We start from the raw sequence: 21549 nt of genomic DNA on the forward strand, positions 1-21549 counted from the left end.
TGCAATATTTGATTTTTAAGATGGAAAATTGGCAGTACTTTGGTTTTGAGATCAACATTAGTGTTACATTACAATTTTAATCTAACAGAGATATTCTGTGAAAATATCTGGAGAATATTTCCACTACAGTTGAGTTTGTTATTGATTTTCTAATAAACGAATGAATGTATAGTATGCCCTAAATGCATATTTTCTTTCTTTTCTTCACCATATAGGAACCCACTCTAAAATAACAAATAAAAATAAATAACTAACTATGTCAATTTGGAATCAAGTCATTCAGCAGAAATCAAAGTGAAAATTTAATGTACATGAGTTTTTATAAAATGAGAATTTAATTGAAGTGCACCATTGATGTATTAATGGAGTTATGCAAGAGTTCTCGCATTTATGGAATGCGAGATCCATTATGGAATTGACCGAGTTCGCATCCCTAAATGCGAGGTCTATTACCACAAAGTTTTTTAATTCCAAATTTTAATAGACATTGCATTTTTCAAGAGTCAAGCTCTATTTCCATACATTGTCTTTTAAATTCAAATTTTACAGAGTTAACAATCATTGAATGTGAGGTTTGAGCTTCCTGAAGTTTAAATTCTAAAAGACTTCGCATTTAGTAAATACAAAATTATTAAAGTTCGTATTTACTAAATGCAAGATCTTAGTTTCACGAAGTTTTTAAAAATTACAATTTCTTACATACCTCGCATTTACTAAACGCGAGTTGAATAAAGTTCACATTCACTGAGCATGAGGTCTGAGTCTCATAAATGTTTTTAAATTCCAAATTCTAACAAACGCGAGCATTCATTGGATGTAAGGACCCCTTGGCAGAAATATTTCATGAAAAGTAACACTTTTGCAGAATATTTTTGAAAATCCATCATAAAGTTGGACATTTTCCAGCAAATTTCTGTAAATAATGTTTGGTTGGAAAAAAAAAAAAAACAGAAAAGTGGCGTGATTTGGAGAGGGTTCGTCCACTTAAGGTTGTCGTATTTGGTTTTTTTTTTTTTTTTCTTTTGACATGTATCTAATGGAATTTATTTTTTTAATAAAAAATTTTTGCAAATTTTTTTAAGACACGGTAAAAAATTTTTAAAATGTGCGGTGACACAAAGAAAGATTTTTTTTTTTTTTTTTAAATTACTAGTCAGTCACCGCATCTCTCAATGCAGCGACTAACTAGAAGAGTTTTTTTTTTTCCAAATTTGTATCAAATGCTAGTACGAGGGACCTCATTTTGCATCTATCTATGGAACTATGTTCACGTTGCCAACATTTTATGCTTCCTCCTTACACTCTATCCAAACAGACCTGTTAAACCCTTGGTTGGTTTTCTAAACTTTCATCAAGAAGGAAACCAGGGAAGAGAAACAGTACACACTTCAGTTTTAATGTTTGCAGTGTCAGCTCTTAAACTTGAAAATTAAAGACCTACTTCTTGATTAGAGCTCTGAGATTCATTACAACTTATCAGACTTGTAAAAGAAAAGAATTTTTTTTTTTATTTACTCAACTTGTTGAGTATTGAAATTCAGCATGCAGTTATTTGCTTTCTTATGTTTTTGACAGCCTAATGTGCGGCAATCTAGAATAGTTCAAGACCATGCATGAGCATTTCGCATGCTCGCTTGATGGTTGGGAAAAGAATTTCCGCTCCAGGTCTCCCTGGTGGGTAGGCAAACCAATGACGGTCTATGAAGCTCGCTGCTATGGGAGGAAAATGATGAATAATGGGAAGAAAAGTAGTATAAAAGAGCATATCCCATATTCGAGCATTACTAACGAGGGAAGCTCAATATTCGAAACAAAGCAAATGCCGTTGCATTTTGTTGGTTCTTCACGCTTGAATACATCAAGAGTCAAAACAAGGCCCCTGCTGCACAGCTAACAAAGCCTACAATCACTTCACATCTGGTGCTGGCATGCAAAAGTATGCATGTACAAGACACAACAGAAAATTCACAAACTGTGTAATTTACAGTGAGGTACACTCCAATAGCCAACATCAGCTAATTTTTGATGAGTGCTTGTAGGATCATCCTTGATTGAGCAAGAGGATCACTGCGACAAACACTGCTGGCCCATATATTTGGGAGTGGAAACAGTGTCATCTCCAGTCCACTTAATTGCTTTTCTAGCCGGTTTATAGCAGTTGAATCCATGAGACTACCAACAACAGTCTGTAGGACACGAGAAGTAGCTTGTAAGAAAATATTACTGTTTAGGCCAATGACATGAAGGATCCCGTGTTGTAGACTTCTCAACTTACCCATAGACTACTGAAGCAGGCACTCATAACCAAGCATCGGAGGAGGTTTTCATCAGAGCTGCCGATAACTTTATCACCGCCCACAGAAAATGTAAGATCCAGACATGAAGAATCAATCATAGATCCAAAATTTTTTACCACAACTCTTTTGTGCTGCCTGATAATTCTGTTCAAATGGTCAAAACTGGAGTTATTGGTTTTCCTTCTTACAGGAATCTTCAATCTCTGTGAAGTTCGTGCACAAGCTTCAGTTGAAATAAATTGAGTAGGCAGTCCAAGCATATTTGCAGCTCTTTCATGGTTAGCCCAGCAACAACAGCAGGATGATCCATCATCTGCATGAGATTTTATAAAAAGGGTAATTGCAGATATCTCCCCACATACGGGCCAAATGAGGAGGGGAAAAAACAGCAGTTATGTGGGTACCATACCAAAAGATGAGTAATAGTTGAAAGAAAAAATAAATGATGAATGATACTGAAGATGAGAGTGTCAGGGCATGAAACACAAAAAGTTCACATGCAGTAAACAATAGCTCCTCTTGTTCTTTGTTTTTCTTATCAATAAATAATAAATCCTGTCTAATTATGGTGCAAAAGATGACAGACTCGCAAGCAAGTAGTAAAACTACCGCAACCAGAGATAGGCCGAAGGCATTAACATTTGATACAGATGATCTATTGTGGCTGTGCAAAACGCTTCTAACAGAAAATCAAGTATCATTTTATTTACTAAGATGATTTTGCTGTTCCTGCAGTGGCACACATGGACGGAACTCCATCAAACAGAGAACACAAGAATTAGCAGCAAAAAGCAATGACAGGCTTTTTAATCGATCTACGTATCAAGCAATTGAAATCCGTTTCATCCTAAGAAACATCATAATTTAATAGTAACACCGATAAGGGTGTAGACAATTGCTATACCCAGAATAAAACCAGCAAGTGGGATCTCAACCATCAATGAACCAGATTGCAATCTTGTGCTTGAATAGCTAGCTTTCTTATTCTCCTGTAGAATTAGGACATGAACGCCAACAACCTGTCAAAACTGCTATCTCATAAAGGAGAACCAGAAGATCAAGGAAATAGACTAATTTCCAGTAGAATTGGTACAAGGAATGATCAAGCAAGATAACAGCATGTAGTGTGAGATTCTAATAGCTTGTGCTTCAGTTACCCTGCAATGGAGTTGCATCAGTTTGATACCCGTGCCATCTGTTACTTCAGAGATCAAAGCTGCAGGAAAGGCACTCGGAGAAGTCGCATAGCATGCAACTATAGAGTTGGCTACAGGATCATTCTCATTGTTGCACCCATTGTCAACAACATTTACGGAATCAATCTCAATGAAAGATGCAGGAATCAACATATAATGATTCTGTTGACTGCAAAAAGGATGTATCAAATTAAAAGGTGTTGTCAAAGTGATCCACATAATTAACAGGGAAAAATCCTCCATAACTGCAAGTACGGCACATGTCATGTGACACCATTGGAACTTCTTGTACAACATACAACCAGTCATTCGCTATGCATTTCAATACATAAATCCTTTTTTCTTTTTTCTTTAATTTGGAAAATCCAGAAGGCTATTGGAAACTGGTACAGGCCATGGATTAAGAGTTTAGTTCCCAGTTTAAGAATAAGCCTCAATTCTCACCATCCACATCCCCACTTCCTGCTTCCTCCTTCCCTCCCCATTCTAAAAAATTTAAACAAAAGCTGGTTATAAATCCTCCTACAACTCTCATACCACAGAAGTTGAAAATACCATTTGATCATGACACTTCATTTATGAATTTCCAAAATGTCGTAAATAATAACTGGAATGCATATTTTGCAGATGATCAAAAAGTACTAGGAGAAAAAAATATAGTAAGATGAATGTTTCTTTTCTATTTTGGGAAAATAATATATATATATATATATATATATATATATAGACACACACACATATTATAGGAACTTACATCAAGAGACCAAAAACTGGACTATATAAATTCAAAGAACATACATTAGCACATAAATGATAGTTTCCAAATTATGGAGCAGTTGACAGTAAAAACCGTAAAGTGCATGTAAATGATGTAATATATAATGTAGGAAATGAACATTAGGTTCAGAGGGATAACATGTATAAACTCAACAAAGCATACCCAAGCACAAGAATTCGGTGAAAAGTAGCATGGACTCCTGTTCCGAACCCTGTTGGGTAAGCTTGCTTATCTAGAGCACCAAAAATCATGGCCTACCAAGTCAAATATGTAGAATGAAATGAGCTACTAAAAGTAATTCAAAATTGTGAAAAAAGATAATTATACTGGGATGAAATTGGGCTATACCATGTGATAGTCCACAAGAGCATGAATGCAAATTATACTGGTTCCTTGAGAAAATATTGGCTGATGAACATTGACAGGACTTTCATTCCACAAATGTTCCACAAAAGAAGTACGACTAGAATCATGAATGGCCACTATTTGTCCACGAAAAGTGAGAAGATTTCCTTCAGGCAAAAGAAGATTAGAATGACCAGTTTCAGGAGAAAGCACAGTGGCAGTAATTGCTGTCCTGTGTACATTATAAATGCCAATTTCTTCTTCAAGTGAAGCTGGCGACTTCATCAGACTAGTTTTAGAATTGTTTGCATCAATCTTAAAGTAACTAATGACATCTGCAGGCACGCATAAATTGAAGTCTGAATAGGATTCAGGACTAAAACCATTGAACTTAAGGGGTTCAACTTGAAATTGCTGAGTAGTATCAGGCGTAATTTCATCATTGCTGACACATGAATCACTCTGTTGAACTATAGGTGACGGATCTGAATTCTTGGCAACCACATCAGAAGAGAATGATAGGCGCCAGAGACATGTTTCAGAACTAACTAGTATTACACCACCAAGTGCTTTATCATCAACCTTTGCACGACAGAGCACGTCATTTTGATGGTGCTTTACCATGTAGAAAGCACCAATTCTCAGTCTCTGCGGATTGCCAAACAATAGATGTGATGATTACTAAAAGAGATTCATCATCCTTATTGCAAATAACTACGTAAGAAGGAAAAGAGCAACATACTTGATACATGTTCAAACTTTCAGAATCAAACTCCAGGAAAACCCTTCTTCCATCTGGATTGCACCCGGAACTTGTCACTTCCTTTTTGTCTGTGCAATGCACAAGACCTTGGTAAGGACACTTAATACTTCTACTAGAGATCAGACAAGGAAATTTAAGTGGACAACTGGCGTCACAGTGTTTTCTCTTGGTACAGAAGTCAGTGCAATATGAATCATTCGAGCAGCCACAGGTCAAGTTTGCAGCCTCTGATAATCCAGATTCCTGGGCCTGAATTGAGACTGCATCAGTTTTACATCTCTTAAGATGTCCATATATCTCATACTTTACATTTTTTAATTCATCTACGGGAACCACACCCAAATGTGCAACATCATTCTTCTCAGGCAAAACCAAATCCCAGGGCAAAATTGCAACCTCAGCAAAAGCACTTGATTTGTTTGAAATGAATTGATCTCCTAGACACTAAGAAAACATGAACTTTACAAATTCAGGGGTCCACAAAACAGAATCAATGGCATTAGAAGGTTAACTTGTAGCTAAATCAGAGCAGATACCTTATGAAGCAATGGAAATTTGTGCTTTAACAGAAGTAGGTGAAAATTTCCACCCTCAAACTCCTGAAGGCTTTCTTTAGACTTCTTGCTAGAAAAAGATGAATGACATGATGTTTTTCCTCCAAAATGATAGTAAAGGAAAAGCGATATTTTTGTCTCTCTCACTAGTGGAGCATTCTCAAAGATATTCCTACATGTCAATGGTTCACTTGCAAGTAATTTTGAACAGTCCAGATAATCAGGTATCCCTTGCATTACTATCGTGAAGTCTTCCACCTGAAAAGAATGGTACGTCCCAAATAACACCAATGCTGATAAAATTCTTTAAACAGTTTAGTAGTACCTTTAAGAGAATCGAAAGTCTAAAAAGGAAGCCAAAGAAGATTGTGGAGACATCATCACCTCATAAACTCTTTTCAAATCCCAGTTTGATGGAATGTCAGGTATAACAACATCAATGCTTCCAGTAGCATCAACAAGCTGCAACCTCCCAGATGATAGTGGAACCTGTATAAACTTCATTTCACCATAAATACAACAGAAGCGTTCTGAATCTTCGATCAAATGCAATACAAACAATGTATTCTCAGCTATTAATTTCAATTGATGCAATAAAAACTTATGAAAATTATGATCAGTGCCAGGCAACGCTTTATTCAAATATATTCGAATTGCAATACTACAACTACTTCAGAAAAATGAGGATGCATTCCACCTCACAGTAGATGATAATTGTTTATAAAGGGACAGGAAGAAAGGACCTTAAGACATAAACTTGAAAATGCGTGTGCAACAGAAAGGAAGTAGAAATATGTTTTTTTGAAGTTAATGCCTAAAGCTAGTAATCTAGCAGGCAAAGCATCAAAGTGACAAGAACTTCGCCACTAGATACAATGAACAGCTAACATCTTGCAATATTCAAGAATGTATGGGCATAAGAATCAGAGCTTTCTAATTTTATAAGTTATCTTTCCTCCTATCCCAAAAAGTTGGACATTACTGGGCAAGTTTGCAGTTCACCTTGATGGGGTTGACATTCCATATACTGGAATTAGTTGGGAAAAGTAAAATTTGCAAAGTTGTCCCTTGACTTTTGTGTGAGACTTAATGAGAGCCAACATAACTTAGAAAACAGAGCATACTTATAGAAAAAGGTGAAGGATAGGTTGATGATGAAAGAAAAATAACCTCCAGTTTGAAAAAGACCACATGGTAAGATTGTCCTTTTCATGGGACAGAAACACATGGTAGAGCAGATACAGAATATGCTATTTATGTTTGATCTTTTCACCTCTTTGTGCCTGGGAGCAGCTCTCATGTTCTGTGCTGAGAGAATCATCCCATATGCACTATTCTTTATTACCCAGACTAGAAATAAAAGTTAGAGGTGCTTCCAATTTATTTGCTTCTAAAAGCTTTAGGATCAAGAACAAGTCCCTAACATCAATTATAATTGTATTATCTAAAACTAAACCCAAATAATGGGGTTATCAGAGAAGGAAAAGGAAATAATATTTGTATTGGACCTTTAGATTTCCAAGTAAAATTACACCAGTATCTTGAATTTGAAAAGTTTTCCTTATCAGGTTTGCATAAGATTTTCCACAGCAGGATAGATAGTATTTCTCCCTCCTGCTATTGATAATATCAAATTCATCTTCTGAGTCCAACAACATTTTGATCCATCTGTTCTCAAAATCGCTCCATAAACAAGAAATGGGTACCACCTGAAATTGGTATAAAACCAAAAGTCAGTTGCGTTTTGCTCGGATATGAAAATATGATAAGCTATAAAACTACATAAGAGAAGCGAAACATAGAAACAACAAACAATTATTAGTTTAGACTTACTAATTTGAGATGACTATAATCCTCTTCCTTATGATAAGCACACGAACCATGCCTGCAATACTCCAAGAACACTCCGTGCTGCTAACAGAAACTAGTGATGGGAGGTGAAAACATGTAAAACCATTAACAATCTATGTTTTAACAGAGACATGCAGAAATCTTACCCGCATTTGGTAGGCAGATGCAGGTAGATGTGAATTGGTATATGTTTGAGCTAGTCCTACCTCCTGGCAACACCTTATAACTGCTCATGTCAGCTTTCTCAATGACATGCATAAGAACAGAAAGTAGCCTTTCCGGCAGTATTTAGATGTAAAGCAATCAAAAACCATGAAATTCCAACCCAGTATTTACATGTTTTGATCCTAATATTTCCTTCTCAGACAAAATCCCAGCAAACTTTTTCCGGAAACATGTGACAGTCAGTAGTACCCTGAAGCAAAAGAGCAAAGACGTTTTAGGCAAACTCATCCATGGGCAAATGAAGAAATTACAGAAAAGCTATTCTACCATAGTCTTGCTGGAAACACCATTGAGTCGACAAATTTCCGGAGAGAGTTTTGGGAATGTGAGTTCCTGTGGCAACTGCAAGATGGAAATAATCGTAAAGGTGAATATGATATCGTTATTGGTTCATTATTATGACTGCCTTTTTTAAGTTGTGTGGCTAACCCTGTTTCCATTGGAGAAAATGATTCAACACAAATGCATGTCATGAAGCAGGTACCAAGCAAAAGTATCTTTGTCCAAGAATACTTCGCGCTCACAAAATGAACATTTTTCACAGATACCTGTGAAGGGTGTACAAGTTATGAATCAATGCATTCTTCTATGCAAAGTGAGACATTTATCAACAGAAGGACTTCAACTAAGTAAAAGACACGAGCATAGGTGTTGAAGCAAAATCCTCAGGATCTTCTAGCATTTCCAGGCAGGTCTACATCTAGAAAAAGCAGAATAAATTGATAAGGCTAAAATGGTAGCACACTTACAATGGCACCAACTCTCAAACTATGTGGTACCATCAGCTGGTGGTCTGTTAACAAAAGAAGCACTCCTTGATCCAACTCCACAACCATGCCCTGCATGTAAACCCCGGTAACGGTTCCAGCATAGCTGCCAACCTCACCAAACCCTCTCACCTCAGCCTTTTCTTTTGAAATATATTTCTTTGCCATCACAGGAAGCCGCAACAAAGCTTTATCGGTGGTTACATACATCAGTTCGGAATCATCCTTTCCAATATAAACCAACTTCTTCTTCAATCCAGAGAGTGAAATAAGATTCCCTATTAATCTCACCATCACCGGGTGCCAAGATGAAGCAGACCCACAGAAATAGACAATCAAACATTTCAAAAAGCAATGATTTTTACAGCTCTCATCACTTAAATCTCTCAATGCCAATATGGTTTTCCGAGACCTACAAAATTCGCACTCACAAACCAAGATTTTTACAAGAAACCCGCAAATATTTCTCGAATCACATCTAGAACTACTACCACCTGTCGAACATGGAACTACGGATACAGGACTTATGGATTCCAGTACACCAAATAGCGAATATTTAACCTTTGAATCATCCTTACAATCAAATGCACCCAAACCTAATGAAAATTCAGTCAAATTCGAAGAATATTCTATGAACTCCCATCTAATAATCTCCAAAAACCCACTTAACCTACACCCAACTCTCAAAGGAATAAAATTCCAGGCGCAAATGCGGATCTTTTGACCTATCATTTGCAGCTGAAAATCAAGGACGTCGCAACAAATTGTGACAGAGCCATCGGTAAACTGTAAGCAGCTACATTCAATTGTGGAAACATCATCATTATTCTTGTTGGAGTGTAACGGCAGGGATACAGCTCCGATGAGAATTGCTGGGTGATTCAAGGGTTTCAGGAGTTTAATTGTAGGGTTTTGCGAGGTGGGTTTATTAAAGTGCATGGGAGGCTCATCTTGCGGTTGGGGCGCTGAAGAAGGAACATTACCGCCCGGAGTGAGCGAGGAAACGCCGGTGAGCGGCCGAGCGCAGCTGATGAGATCGGAGATTTTGAGGATATTGGCGGTTTTGCCTTCCATCCAGGAATGTGCTTTTTTTGTTTTGGGGGGGTTCATTTTTCCCGGCATATTATGAGCGGGAAGGAGGCGTCTTTCGAAAGCTTTGTGGCATCTGGAAGTTTCAATCAAGAGGCCCAAGCCCAGTAAAAATGTAGTGGCCTGGCCTCTCTATTGAGTTGCTTGATTCTTGTTCGGCCTATTTTATTTCCCGTAACTTTTGGATCAATATATCTGTCTGAAGGCTTCGCACATGTGATCCAATATAAGACTTTGTAGGTATATCTACATGTAGTAACGGGCTTAGGCCTACTCTGATAACAAAAAAAAAAAAAAGAATCGACCAAAGTGTTTTAAATTTACCAAGTTTGTTGCATTAATTCCAGAGTGCAAAATGATCTAGTATAGAATACGACAAGATGACAAAGAAAAACACATTTGAGGTTGGGACTGATAAATACTAAGGCTGTTTGAAATATATTATTTGTCATAATTACTATAATACTTTTTGTGATTAAATATATGCAAAAAAAAATTTAGTAGAAAGATAAAAAGTTAATTAAGAATTGCATTTGTGATGCAAGTAAAATAATATTTGAAAAAAATTTTGCTATCCAATTACACTCCATCATGTTTTGCATATAATGACTATTTAGAACTTAGAACGGGTCTGTTCTATTTTTTTTTTTTGGAGGTGAAATTTGTCAACACAAATTCGAAATGCCAAGGAAAATATTGGAGTACTTGAGAGTTGAACAGAAATCTCATTATATTATCTAACTAAAATCCAACCATTGTATGTCAGGGACATCCCAAATAGAGGATCATCTGGCTTATATCTGTTTTTACATATGCATGGTGAGATTTTGTAATCATTTGCTCACTGATTTTGTTGTTGAAGAGTGGTAAAGGAAGCCAATGCTCTCCGCTTCCTATGGGATAAGATTATGGTCATCAATCCTATGACAGTTTTGAACCGGTCAAAATCCCGTACAAGAAGGGAAAAGATGGCAATATATATATTGTCCATGTTTATCTTTCTCCCCAAAGACAGAGATGGATTGCCGAAACTATCACATAAGGCCTCCACCCAGCCTGGAATCTTCAGGCAGCATTGTAAGCTAGAGAGCTGGACTTGCGATGTCTTCTGGATTCCAAAGTTCAAATTCACATATGATACCTCATTTATCCGACACCCTGGGAGCTGACAAAGATGATAGATACCAAGGGTAGTTTCGAAATAATCCAGAAAGCAGTTGTAGAGGTAGATGAAGGGGGAACGAAGGCTGCAGCTGTTTAAATTATGAGCCTCCTCCAGCGTATGAATTTGTGGCTGACCATCCTTTTCTCTTCATGGTAAGGGAAGAGAAATCTGGGTCGGTGCTGTTTAGTGGAACCGTCTCGAATCCTCTCCTGCAGGAATGAATGATCTCTGTCAATTACTGATAGATGGTATACTAATAATTGAGGGTGAAGGTGAGGGTGGTACTTGCGTATATTAATCCAACCTAGCTTGGCACGATTATTTTGAGCTTATCGTGGCAATGGAGCACAACGAATTTTCCTAAATTCTTTTTTAGTTTTATTTTCTCGTCTGGACAAGTTAATCAATTAGAAGGTTTGTTTTGTCTTTGCAAAAGAAGGGCCATTTTGATTAAGATCTGTCTTCCAACCTGTTTCAAGTTCTTTATTTCTACTTGTGCACATACAAAACATGTGCAAACACGAATATGCACAAAAGGCACCTGTGGAGGCCAATTGTGTATTTGTCCGCCTCAGTAACGGGTGCTTGGAGGGAGGCCTCCCCAAAATTCGAACCCTGGTCCTTTGGGATAAGGGTTTTGGGGTTGAAGTTCTGATAACACAATTTATATCCGTACGTGGGTTTGAATTTCGAATATATGATCAGGTTGTAATTTTCCTGATCAGATGGGTCGATCAACTCTTAACTGGGCCAGTTAATTTCTAGTGGGTCTCGCACCAGGCCCAAGTCAATTTAATCGAAAATGTTCTTAACTTCTTGATCCAATGGGCCGTTCACAATGGCATTGGACCTCGCACCAGGCCCAATAAATATTTTATCAATGTATGGCACAAAATGTAGTATCTCAATATGTCACCATTAATATTAGGGTCAGGACTGTCTTATTTGTACGCATCTTGTTTAAGGATGAAATGAACTGAAGCATTTTATTTCCTTCCTGCGTATCTATTACACGTGTCACTGCTGCATTAAATCCCTATGTATTACATACGTACGAATACTCGTATCCTATCCAGTGCTCTACGTTGCGTATATACGTATGTTCCTGTGCGTGTGGGTCCCACTTCATTGTCCAATGGAAGGGGTTTCACCAGGTCAGGGGTTCGACTCCTCCTCCTCAGCTGCTGCTCCCGGTGGAGCTGGTATCGTCCGCAGCATCCTCTGAATCCGACAGGGTTCCCTTCAGCTCCTCTACCGCCCTGAACAGCAGGTCTAGTTCGCGGATGAATCGCAGGCTCCCCATGCGAAGTGCAAAGTACATGCCCAGGAGCACCACGTGCTCCATGCCGCAGTCTCTCGCGACCCTGAAGAATCCTGCCATGTCCCTCACGTTTGCCATTTTATTTCTGCTCGTCAAAATGCACCGTATCGACCAGTTCACTGGAATGGGCATGCCGAGCATGGAATGCTCCGTATTTATCGTCTTATCCCTCTGCCACGTGTCGCGTGTGGGGCCCACAGGGCCGGGGACACGTGTCAGCCATCCCGCCCCAAGCGGGAGTGTTCAAAATTTGAAGTTCGACGTGGGGGGGAAAATTCGAAATTGAATTTCGAATTTGAATTTTAAATTCCAATTGCAACAATGCCTCCGGGTATTGTGCTGCTCCACCTACTCGCACTGTGCGTCAGTGCGGGGCTCTGCCCTCCCGGGCGGCCAGTGGCCTTTGGCCACATGGCAAAGAAGTACAGCGGCCCACGTTCCCGCGGGGGATACGTGGGGGGGCCCTCCAACCAAATGACAAAAATGCCATTGGGTTGAGCGTACTAATTACCACAATATCATTGGGTTGAGTTGATCTCAACCGTCCAATGTACTCCTGGGGGGTGACGTGGCCCTCCTATCCGCCGTCCACGTGTCCGCCCCGAGCGTTTTTGTAATATTATAAGACACTCGGAAGACCCCTATATAAGCCAACCCATTCTACCCAATAGTAGGGATACTTTGTATTGGGGTGGGTGACGTCATCAGGTTGGGTTGAGCTTCAATATGCCCAGAGCACCTTCTTCCTTCTTCATAAACGTGAAGAACATATTCCTCACCTATCCCAGGTGTGTTCTTCCCAAACAACAAGCATTAGATGCAATTAGGAACATCTAGTTCCCTATTTCTCTCATTTATGTGCGGGTTACTCAAGAAACCCACCAAGATGGTTCTCCTCATCTACATTGTCCGCTTCAATTCGAAAGTAAATTTCGCACTGAATCTGTTAGATTCTTCGATATCAAATCCCCCACTTCAAATTCGATGTTCCATCCGAATGTTCAAGGTGCCAAGAATTCATCAACAGTTAGGGATTACATATCCAAATACGGTGATTTTGTCGAATGGAGAGAGTTCCGGCCAGATGACCGGAGCAGATTCTCATCTGACAAAACAGATGAGGTATATGCCGCTGCGCTTGCCGGGTAAGATAAGGGAATGGCTCTCAATATCATCAAGAGGGGCGATCCTCGATCGTTCATTATTCATTACGACAAATTGTCCAGCAATCTGGACAGAATATTCCAGAAGCCACCAGAACCATACGTGGCTCGTTTCCCACAATTTGAACGCGTTCCTTCATTCTTGATCCATTGGGCCGATAAAAATGTTACTGGGCCTGATGACAGACCACACAGGCCCACGTTCATAATAATAGAAGGCCCAAATCGAACTGGTAAAACATGTTGGGCTAGAAGTCTTAATCCTCAGACCCACAATTACTATGCAGACCATATTGATCCGACCCATCACTCTGATAATGCATGGTACAACGTCATAGATGACGTAAACCCTCAGTTTCTCAAACACTGGAAAGAATTCATGGGTGCACAACGAGATTGGTCGTCCAATTGCAAATATGCCAAACCCAGGAAAATCAAAGGGGGAATTCCGACAATTATGCTCTGCAATCCTGGTCTCAATTCTTCATATCACGTCTATTTAAGTGAACCACACAACCAGGATCTTCTCAACTGGACTAAGAAGAATGCTGCATTCTTCTTCCTGGAACAACCCCTCTTTGCACTCACAAACCAAGAGTAGGCACCAATTGTCCAAGAAGTTCAAGAATTGGACAACACCAACTAAGTCCTATTCCGTATCCAGGATTTCAGCATTTCCTGATCAGATGGGTCGATCAACTCTTAACTGGGCCAGTTAATTTCTAGTGGGTCTCGCACCAGACCCAAGTCAATTTAATCGAAAATGTTCTCAACTTCTTGATCCAATGAGCCGTTCACAATGGCATTGGGCTCGCACCAGGCCCAATAAATATTTTATCAATGTATGGCATAAAATGTAGTATCTCAATATGTCACCATTAATATTAGGGTCAGGACTGTCTTATTTGTACGCATCTCGTTTAAGGATGAAATGAACTGAAGCATTTTATTTCCTTCCTGCGTATCTATTACATGTGTCACTGCTGCATTAAATCCCTATGTACTACATACGTACGAATACTCGTATCCTATCCAGTGCTCTACGTTGCGTATATACGTATGTTCTTGTGCGTGTGGGTCCCACTTCATCGTCTAATGGAAGGGGTTTCACCAGGTCAGGGGTTCGACTCCTCCTCCTCAGTTGCTGCTCCCGGTGGAGCTGGCATCGTCCGCAGCATCCTCTGAATCCGACAGGGTTCCCTTCAGCTCCTCTACCGCCCTGAACAGCAGGTCCAGTTCGCGGATGAATCGCAGGCTCCCCATGCGAAGTGCGAAGTACATGCTCAGGAGCACCACGTGCTCCATGCCGCAGTCCCTCGCGATCCTGAAGAATCCTGCCATGCCCCTCACGTTTGCCATTTTATTTCTGCTCGTTAAAGCGCACCGTATCGACCAGTTCACTGGAATGGGCGTGCCGAGCAAGGAATGCTCCGTATTTATCGTCTTATCCCTCTGCCACGTGTCGCGTGTAGGGCCCACAGGGCCGGGGACACGTGTCAGCCATCCCGCCCCGAGCGGGAGTGTTCAAAATTCGAAGTTCGACGTGGGGGGAAAAATTCGAATTTGAATTTCGAATTTGAATTTTAAATTCCAATTGCAACAGTGCTTCGGGGCACTGTGCTGCTCCACCTACTCGCACTGTGCGTCAGTGTGGGGCCCGGCCCTCCCGGGCGGCCAGTGGCCTTCGACCACATGGCAAAGAAGTACAGCGGCCCACGTTCCTGTCGGAACGTAGGGGGACACGTGGGGGGGCCCTCCAACCAAATGACAAAAATGCCATTGGGTTGAGCGTACTAATTACCACAATGCCATTGGGTTGAGCTGATCTCAACCGTCCAATGTACTCCTTGGGGGTGACGTGGCCCTCCCATCCGCCGTCCACGTGTCCGCCCCGAGCGTCTTTGTAATATTATAAGACGCTCGGACCAATCACAGCACGCCACTTGCTCAACCCAGTCTACCCAATACAATGGATACTTTGCAATGGATGGACTGATGTCATTCTATTGGGTTGGATGACGTCGAGCTGGTGACTGTTTACCATCATCTTCCTTTCGACTGGGTCCACTGTTTCTAACCAGTAACACATAACCCATTACCTCCCAAACATCTCATCTTGGTCAAAGCCAAGATTTTAGGGCAACATTCAATGGAAATACCAAGATCTTCCAGATTCCAAGCTAATCTGTCCATATGATGCAAGAATTGTACTTCGAAAGTGAAGCACCTTCTTCATTCCCAATGACATTTTAAACGACCCATCTGATCAAGAAATGTTAGGCCACTTACACGGATGGCCCACGCTGCGATAGCCCTAATTCTATTCATTTATCTTCCCCAGCAAGCGCAGCGCCACACAGACAGCTCGACTTGTCAGATAAGAACCTTCTCGAACCACAGGGTTCGACATATATAGAAGTTATAGAATTGCCTCACATACAACATCGCATCGATTAGAATCGATGCTTCATTACAGAGGGAATGAAGAAGGTGAATCACCTTCGAAGTACAATTCTTGCATCATATGGATAGATTAGCTTGGAATCTGGAAGATCTTGGTATTTCCATTGAATGTTGCCCTAAAATCTTGGTTTTGACCAAGATGAGATGTTTGGGAGGTAATGGGTTATGTGTTTAAAAATTGATTACGTTCAAATATTCTGGACAGTTTTTCCAGCACTCGTAACAATCAAGCAGGTGTTTAAAAAAAAAAAAAAAGTGCTTTTCGAAACAGAAGAGAACATTAGTAATGGTATAGCAGGGCATTTGTATGGACAGTGAAAGACTTTGCTGTTTTTTGGTTTCTCGAACGGGTGTTCTCATCGATCAAAAGGGATTCCAGAACTGTGCAGTTAAGAAAAATTCAATTGAGTGTGCAAATGTACTAATCTAGTCTAAAGTAGGATAATATAGGTATTACGAAAAAAAAATAAACTCCACGTGTTAATATTAGTCTGAGTGTCAATTTGAAAAAAAAAATGTTGAAATCAGACAAGGAGAGTGTCTCGAACCAGATAGTTAGGATAATGAATATGAGTATCCAACAATGAATGTGGCAATAACAAGTGCACAATAAAAACCCTAATTCTTTCGTTTAATAAATGCTCATCAACTATAGGCAATTTTTACCATAATTACGGTGGATTTTAGTAAAGTGTCTATAAAGCCCAAGCCAAAACAGTGGATTTTAGGAATGAGGTACCGGTTCTATCTCATCTCTTTAGTACATGTATCGCATTCAATTAATCACTAGTAGTGCATGCTATGAATTTTTACATGATTATGATTGTTGGACTTATTAAACCAAACTCAGTGATTAGTAGTGTCGTTAGGATTGGAATTGTTGTTTGCCAGATTATGTTGATTTAGGATGTAAAGTTTACTGTGTCTCGGGGTCAGAGTTAGAAAATTTTTCACTTTTGTGTTTGTTTGTCTACTTGAAGGGAAGAAAACCTCATGTTTTCTGCGAGAGTTAATAGCAGCCAAAAAGTTTGAGTAACAAAATTCATTAACCACTCCGAAATATATAGTTTCTTTCTTGCTTTGCCGGGCTTATTCCTTCTTATTTCTCGGTTTCTTGAATATTATTTTGAGTTTTTACAATGGCATTAAAATTGTTTATGTGATTCATAGATAAACATGTTAAAATTGTTGGATAAACAACTTCACACATATAATGGTTGCCAATGGGAGATTTTGAAGAGTGAAGTACAAAGATGAAACCACGACACAAAATGAAAATTAAGGAACCCCATCTTTCCATTGGGTAAATTGATCGTCATTTGACAACTTATAAATTAAGTTCATCGAGCGATCCCAGGGAAGAGAGTTTATTAAAGTTCCCGAATGGGTACATGCTAGTTATATCATGAAACTACCACACTTGTCATTGTTATTTTGAGAGGGAACGTCAGAGTTCATTGGAAGTTCGTGTGATAATATATATTTACAGACATGCAACAGCATATAGAGGAATATTGATGATTCCACTGATCTTGTTGAATGCTGCGGTTAATTTTATTTTATTTTTTAATAGGTCGACAAAGTTGTTGAAGAAGCAAATGAATGGGCTAAGTCAGCAATAAAAGGGCTCGTGACAGAGGTTCTCCAGCCAGGGGCGGATTTAAGGTGGGGGCACGGCCCCTACTGTACCAATTAAATTCCTATAATACTTATATAATTTTAATATAATTTTAAGTGTGTCTTCAGAGTTTTCTTAGAAAGGATATGAAAGAATTACGTGATTTTTTAATTTAATTCATAAACTAAAATTCTAAAAAGATACGTGGGATACAAATTCTATTTGAAATACGTTAAAAAAAGTCTTTTCATTTTAACTAGTAAATGCCAATCATATCATTCACTTCCTTTGTCTCCACTTTCCAATTTCCCTTGCCACCTCTGGTCCTCCATTTTTCCCTTACAACCGAGAGCCACTATCTTCCACAACCAATCCACAACCAAGCAGCTAGCTATTCTTTCTCTTGATCAATTCATCCAATCATATCATTCATTTCCTTTGTTCCCACTTCTCAATTTCCCTTCCTTCCACTGGTCCCCCATTTTTCCTCTACAATCGAGAATCATTCTTACTTCCACAACCAAATTAGTTATCAAAATATAAAAACTCGCAGTGAGCAATTGTAAATAGTTTAGTTTATTTTTGAAATAAAATTATTATTACATTAATAATTTTGAATTTGTCGTTTTATGTTTTTCATGGAATATATGCATCATTTGTACTTGTTGATAAATTTTTTTTTTTTTGCTTAAAAAACTAGAAAAAGAGTAGGTAAAAAATTTTAGCGTTACTTTTGCCCCCACTAAGAATTTTTTCTGGCTCCGCCCCTGCCTCCAGCCTTGTAATGTCACTCCAGATACCAAACTTACTTCAAAAGTTGTTGGGAGGAGAAATTTAATGCAAAGTCTACCAAGAACTTAGACTTTTACCTTTTAAATGGAGATAGAATTTCAGCACCCTTCATGACTGGTTGCAAAACATATACTCATGGATCATACGATGGCTTTGAGGTTGTTAAAATCCCATAGCAGGATAGAAAAGCATTCTCCTTCTTCATTTTTCTTCCCAACGAGATAGACGGTTTGCAAAAACTACTGGAAACGGCTACTTCTGATCCTGGATTTTTTAGCCAACATTTTCAGCTTATCCACAGGACATATGACATCTTCTGGATTCCAAAGTTCAAATTTGCATACCGCACTGCTGAAGGGCCACAAACCATGAAAGATATGGGACTTTGTTTACCATTCATGGAGGATTGCAGAGAGCTTACCGGGTTGGTAGACACCAAGAATGAACCGTTCTTCGTCTCTGAAATAGTTCAGAAAGCTTTTATAGAGGTAGATGAGGTTGGCACAGAGGCTGCAGCTGTCAGCATTTTTGATATGGCATGCGGTTGTTCAGGATATTATGAACCCACAAGATTTGTGGCTGACCATCCTTTCATGTTCACGATAAGGGAAGAGGAGTCTAGGTCAGTGCTGTTCACTGGAGCTGTACTGAATCCTTTACTGAAGTGATCAGTTCTTTCGGTGGAAGAGGATTTAGCATATAGTAGGTTTTTTTTCTTTTTTAGCACGATTCAATTTTTGTTTGTAGGACCTTTTACTTTTTGAAGTAGGTAGAAATTATCTTTGATCTATGAACTGATTTCTAGATTGGCTGTTGCAACCCCCATCAACTTAAGATTGAGTTCCCCGAATCCAAAAAGGAAATAAAGGATCAATTTTCTTCGCCCCGGCCACATAAAATTGGGTTTTGTATCAGTAGAATCATCTAGTAATCCCTGCAGACCACAGTGTTTACATTTTAGTTTTTCCAATCCCCCAAAAAAAAAAAAAAAAAAAAAAACGTTTACCTGACCACTTCTGTTTTGGTGCTCTAAATTATTCAATTTTATTTTTTGTCCGCCATGTTTCCTCTTCCTTAACTTCATGTCTATGTAACAAAGTCATAATTTTGACTTTGACAACTCTTAGGCTCCCAACAATCACAAGATTCATTCAATACCCCCCATCCCCCATTATGGAAATTAAATCAAGTCTTTTGTTAGTATTTATTATTTGCCAATTAGTAGTACTAGTTTCTATATTGTTTAGTCTTGTTTCTTTTTACTTTTTTAGTAATACATCGGTTGAAGAGGTGAAGCAAGTTCCAAGTCCAAAACCGAAGTTGAAAGTTGATTCCATTCGCGGATTCGGAAACTGTGAGTTAATTTAAAAAAAATAACAATGGATTTTTGTGCCAAGATGACGGGCCATCTTCTGATCAACGAGATCGAAGATGGTTGCAGGAAGAATATGGTGCTATCCCCGCTATCATTCAATGCTGTACTCAGCATGATTGCTGCAGGATCGACTGGATTGACCTTGTACCAGATGTCCAAGTTCTTGAATGCAACAACCTTGATCATGTCAATTCAAAGTTAAAAAACTTGACGAGCATTGCATCATCATCAACTGATGATCACAACACCACCAATGGCAATCATGGTGGTGGTCCTGTTATCTGTCTGGCGAACGGACTGTGGGCAGACAAACAATACCCTCTAAAACCATCGTATCAAAGACTCGTTGAGAGAGTTTATAAAGCCCAAGCCAAGAACGTGGACTTTGTTAACCAGGTATGTTGATTATTTTTCTTTTGTTCTGGAATTCACTTGGCTTTATGGACACAAAATCTGCTTAGGCTACTGTTGATTTAGGTGATTTCTTAACCTCGTATTAGAAAGAAATATATAATTGTGAAATTTCCTAATGTCGTTGCAATCGTGTATCGTGAATCTTTTTTTTCAAAAATGCATCATGCATCTTGAATGCTGTTTTGAGACAGAAGCCCATAGTCCATGGGACAATCGAGCCCTAACGAAACATTCGGACTCAGTTCATTAAGGGCTTAATTTGAATTCGATTTTGAATGATTTTGATCTCAAATTCGGATTAGCATTAATGTTGGATTAAAGTACGGAATTGAATTCGGAATTGTAAAGGAGTTGTACATATGCAGCCCGATTAGGCTCAAATATAAGTTTATTGTTTTATTTCATAGATATTATGTATGTATTGATTCATCCGTGGGGTGATAAAGTTGTTGAAATTGTGAATGCATGGGCAAAATCAGCAACCAAAGGGCTCGTGACCGACGTTCTCACGCCTGCCAACATCACTCCAGCTACCATGCTCATTCTTGGAACTACACTGTACTTCAAAGGTTCGTGGGAGGAAAAGTTTAACGCAGAGGAAACCGCGAACGGAGACTTTTACCTTTTAAATGGGGACACAGTTTCAGTACCCTTCATGACTGGTTGCGAAGCATATACTCACTCATGGATCATACGAAGGTTTTGAGGTTGTTAGTATTCCATATCAGAGAGGAAAAGTATTCTCCTTGTTCATTTTCCTTCCAAATGAGAGAGATGGATTGCATAATCTATTGGAACAGACAACTCTTGATTCGGGATTCTTTACACAAGATTTTCAGCTCAAGTACGGGGGATATGATACTTTCTGGATTCCAAAGTCTAAGTTTGCATTCCATACTTCTAAAGGGCGACAAACCATGGAAGATATGGTGCTAAAGTTACCATTTATGTAGGACTGTAAAGAGCTAACCGGGTTCATAGACACCAACGGATTTCCATTTTATGTCTCTGAGATAGTTCAAAAAGCTTTTATAGAGGTAGATGAGGTAGGCACGGAAGCAGCAGCTGTTACTGTTGCGTGTGATTACTTGGTTGCTCATTAGATGATGAGACGAGATTTGTGGCTGAACATCCTTTCATGTTCATGATAAGGAAGAGAGCTCCAGGTCAGTGCTGTTTACTGGAGCGGTATTGAATCCTCTAGTTCAGGACTGATCCTGTCAACTCTCTCAACAAGTATATTAGTTTTCGGGGGGTAGGGTTTCCAGCTTCGAGTTGAACTTGGCATGATAATGATGACATTGTCTTGTTTTTGCTCCAGTCGCGGGGTAGAGTATTTTGGCAGGTGATGATGTGCTGTAAATTTCAATATA

The 21549-nt window shown here is 39.2% G+C and overlaps 2 protein-coding genes and 2 pseudogenes across 4 annotated transcripts; 3 read left to right on the top strand and 1 right to left on the bottom strand.

The window, feature by feature from the left end:
- Nucleotides 1–1734: 1734 nt before the first annotated feature.
- On the bottom strand, nt 1735–9883 carry LOC113711802 (CST complex subunit CTC1). 3 transcript variants are annotated; one of them, XM_027235010.2, is made up of 16 exons: nt 8759–9883; nt 8439–8557; nt 8277–8351; nt 8121–8199; nt 7931–7993; nt 7767–7844; nt 7442–7642; nt 6318–6422; nt 5916–6191; nt 5359–5628; nt 4620–5264; nt 4434–4525; nt 3455–3662; nt 3202–3316; nt 2276–2610; nt 1735–2186 (listed from the first exon to the last, which is right to left on the bottom strand). In XM_027235010.2, the coding sequence occupies exons 1-16, from the start codon at nt 9848–9850 to the stop codon at nt 2016–2018; spliced, it is 3924 nt and encodes a 1307-aa protein (XP_027090811.2). In that variant the 5' UTR covers nt 9851–9883; the 3' UTR covers nt 1735–2015. The 3 variants fall into 3 exon arrangements, with proteins under 3 accessions (XP_027090811.2, XP_027090810.2, XP_027090809.2); XM_027235009.2 differs by having other exon boundaries at nt 3202–3286; nt 5359–5823; XM_027235008.2 differs by having other exon boundaries at nt 5359–5823.
- A 3452-nt stretch (nt 9884–13335) lies between these two features.
- On the top strand, nt 13336–14115 carry LOC113712574 (uncharacterized). Its single transcript, XM_027236057.1, has 2 exons — nt 13336–13496; nt 13578–14115. The coding sequence occupies exons 1-2, from the start codon at nt 13336–13338 to the stop codon at nt 14113–14115; spliced, it is 699 nt and encodes a 232-aa protein (XP_027091858.1).
- A 1091-nt stretch (nt 14116–15206) lies between these two features.
- LOC113712575 (serpin-Z10-like) lies at nt 15207–19271 on the top strand (annotated as a pseudogene).
- Nucleotides 19272–19793: 522 nt separating this feature from the next.
- On the top strand, nt 19794–21532 carry LOC113712213 (serpin-Z3-like; annotated as a pseudogene).
- The last annotated feature ends 17 nt before the right edge of the window (nt 21533–21549 follow it).

Source organism: Coffea arabica, chromosome 10e, assembly GCF_036785885.1.
Source record: "Coffea arabica cultivar ET-39 chromosome 10e, Coffea Arabica ET-39 HiFi, whole genome shotgun sequence".
Classification (NCBI taxonomy): domain Eukaryota; kingdom Viridiplantae; phylum Streptophyta; class Magnoliopsida; order Gentianales; family Rubiaceae; genus Coffea; species Coffea arabica.

Coding starts and splice junctions, on each gene's coding strand:
- LOC113711802 (XM_027235008.2), bottom strand. CDS start 9,850: ATGGAAGGCAAAACCGCCAATATCCTCAAAATCTCCGATCTCATCAGC. Junction 4,526..4,619: donor CTCTTGTGGACTATCACATG/GTATAGCCCAAT, acceptor TTGACTTGGTAG/GCCATGATTTTTGGTGCTCT. Junction 2,187..2,275: donor CCTGCTTCAGTAGTCTATGG/GTAAGTTGAGAA, acceptor CGTGTCCTACAG/ACTGTTGTTGGTAGTCTCAT.
- LOC113712574 (XM_027236057.1), top strand. CDS start 13,336: ATGTTCCATCCGAATGTTCAAGGTGCCAAGAATTCATCAACAGTTAGG. Junction 13,497..13,577: donor TATGCCGCTGCGCTTGCCGG/GTAAGATAAGGG, acceptor CAAATTGTCCAG/CAATCTGGACAGAATATTCC.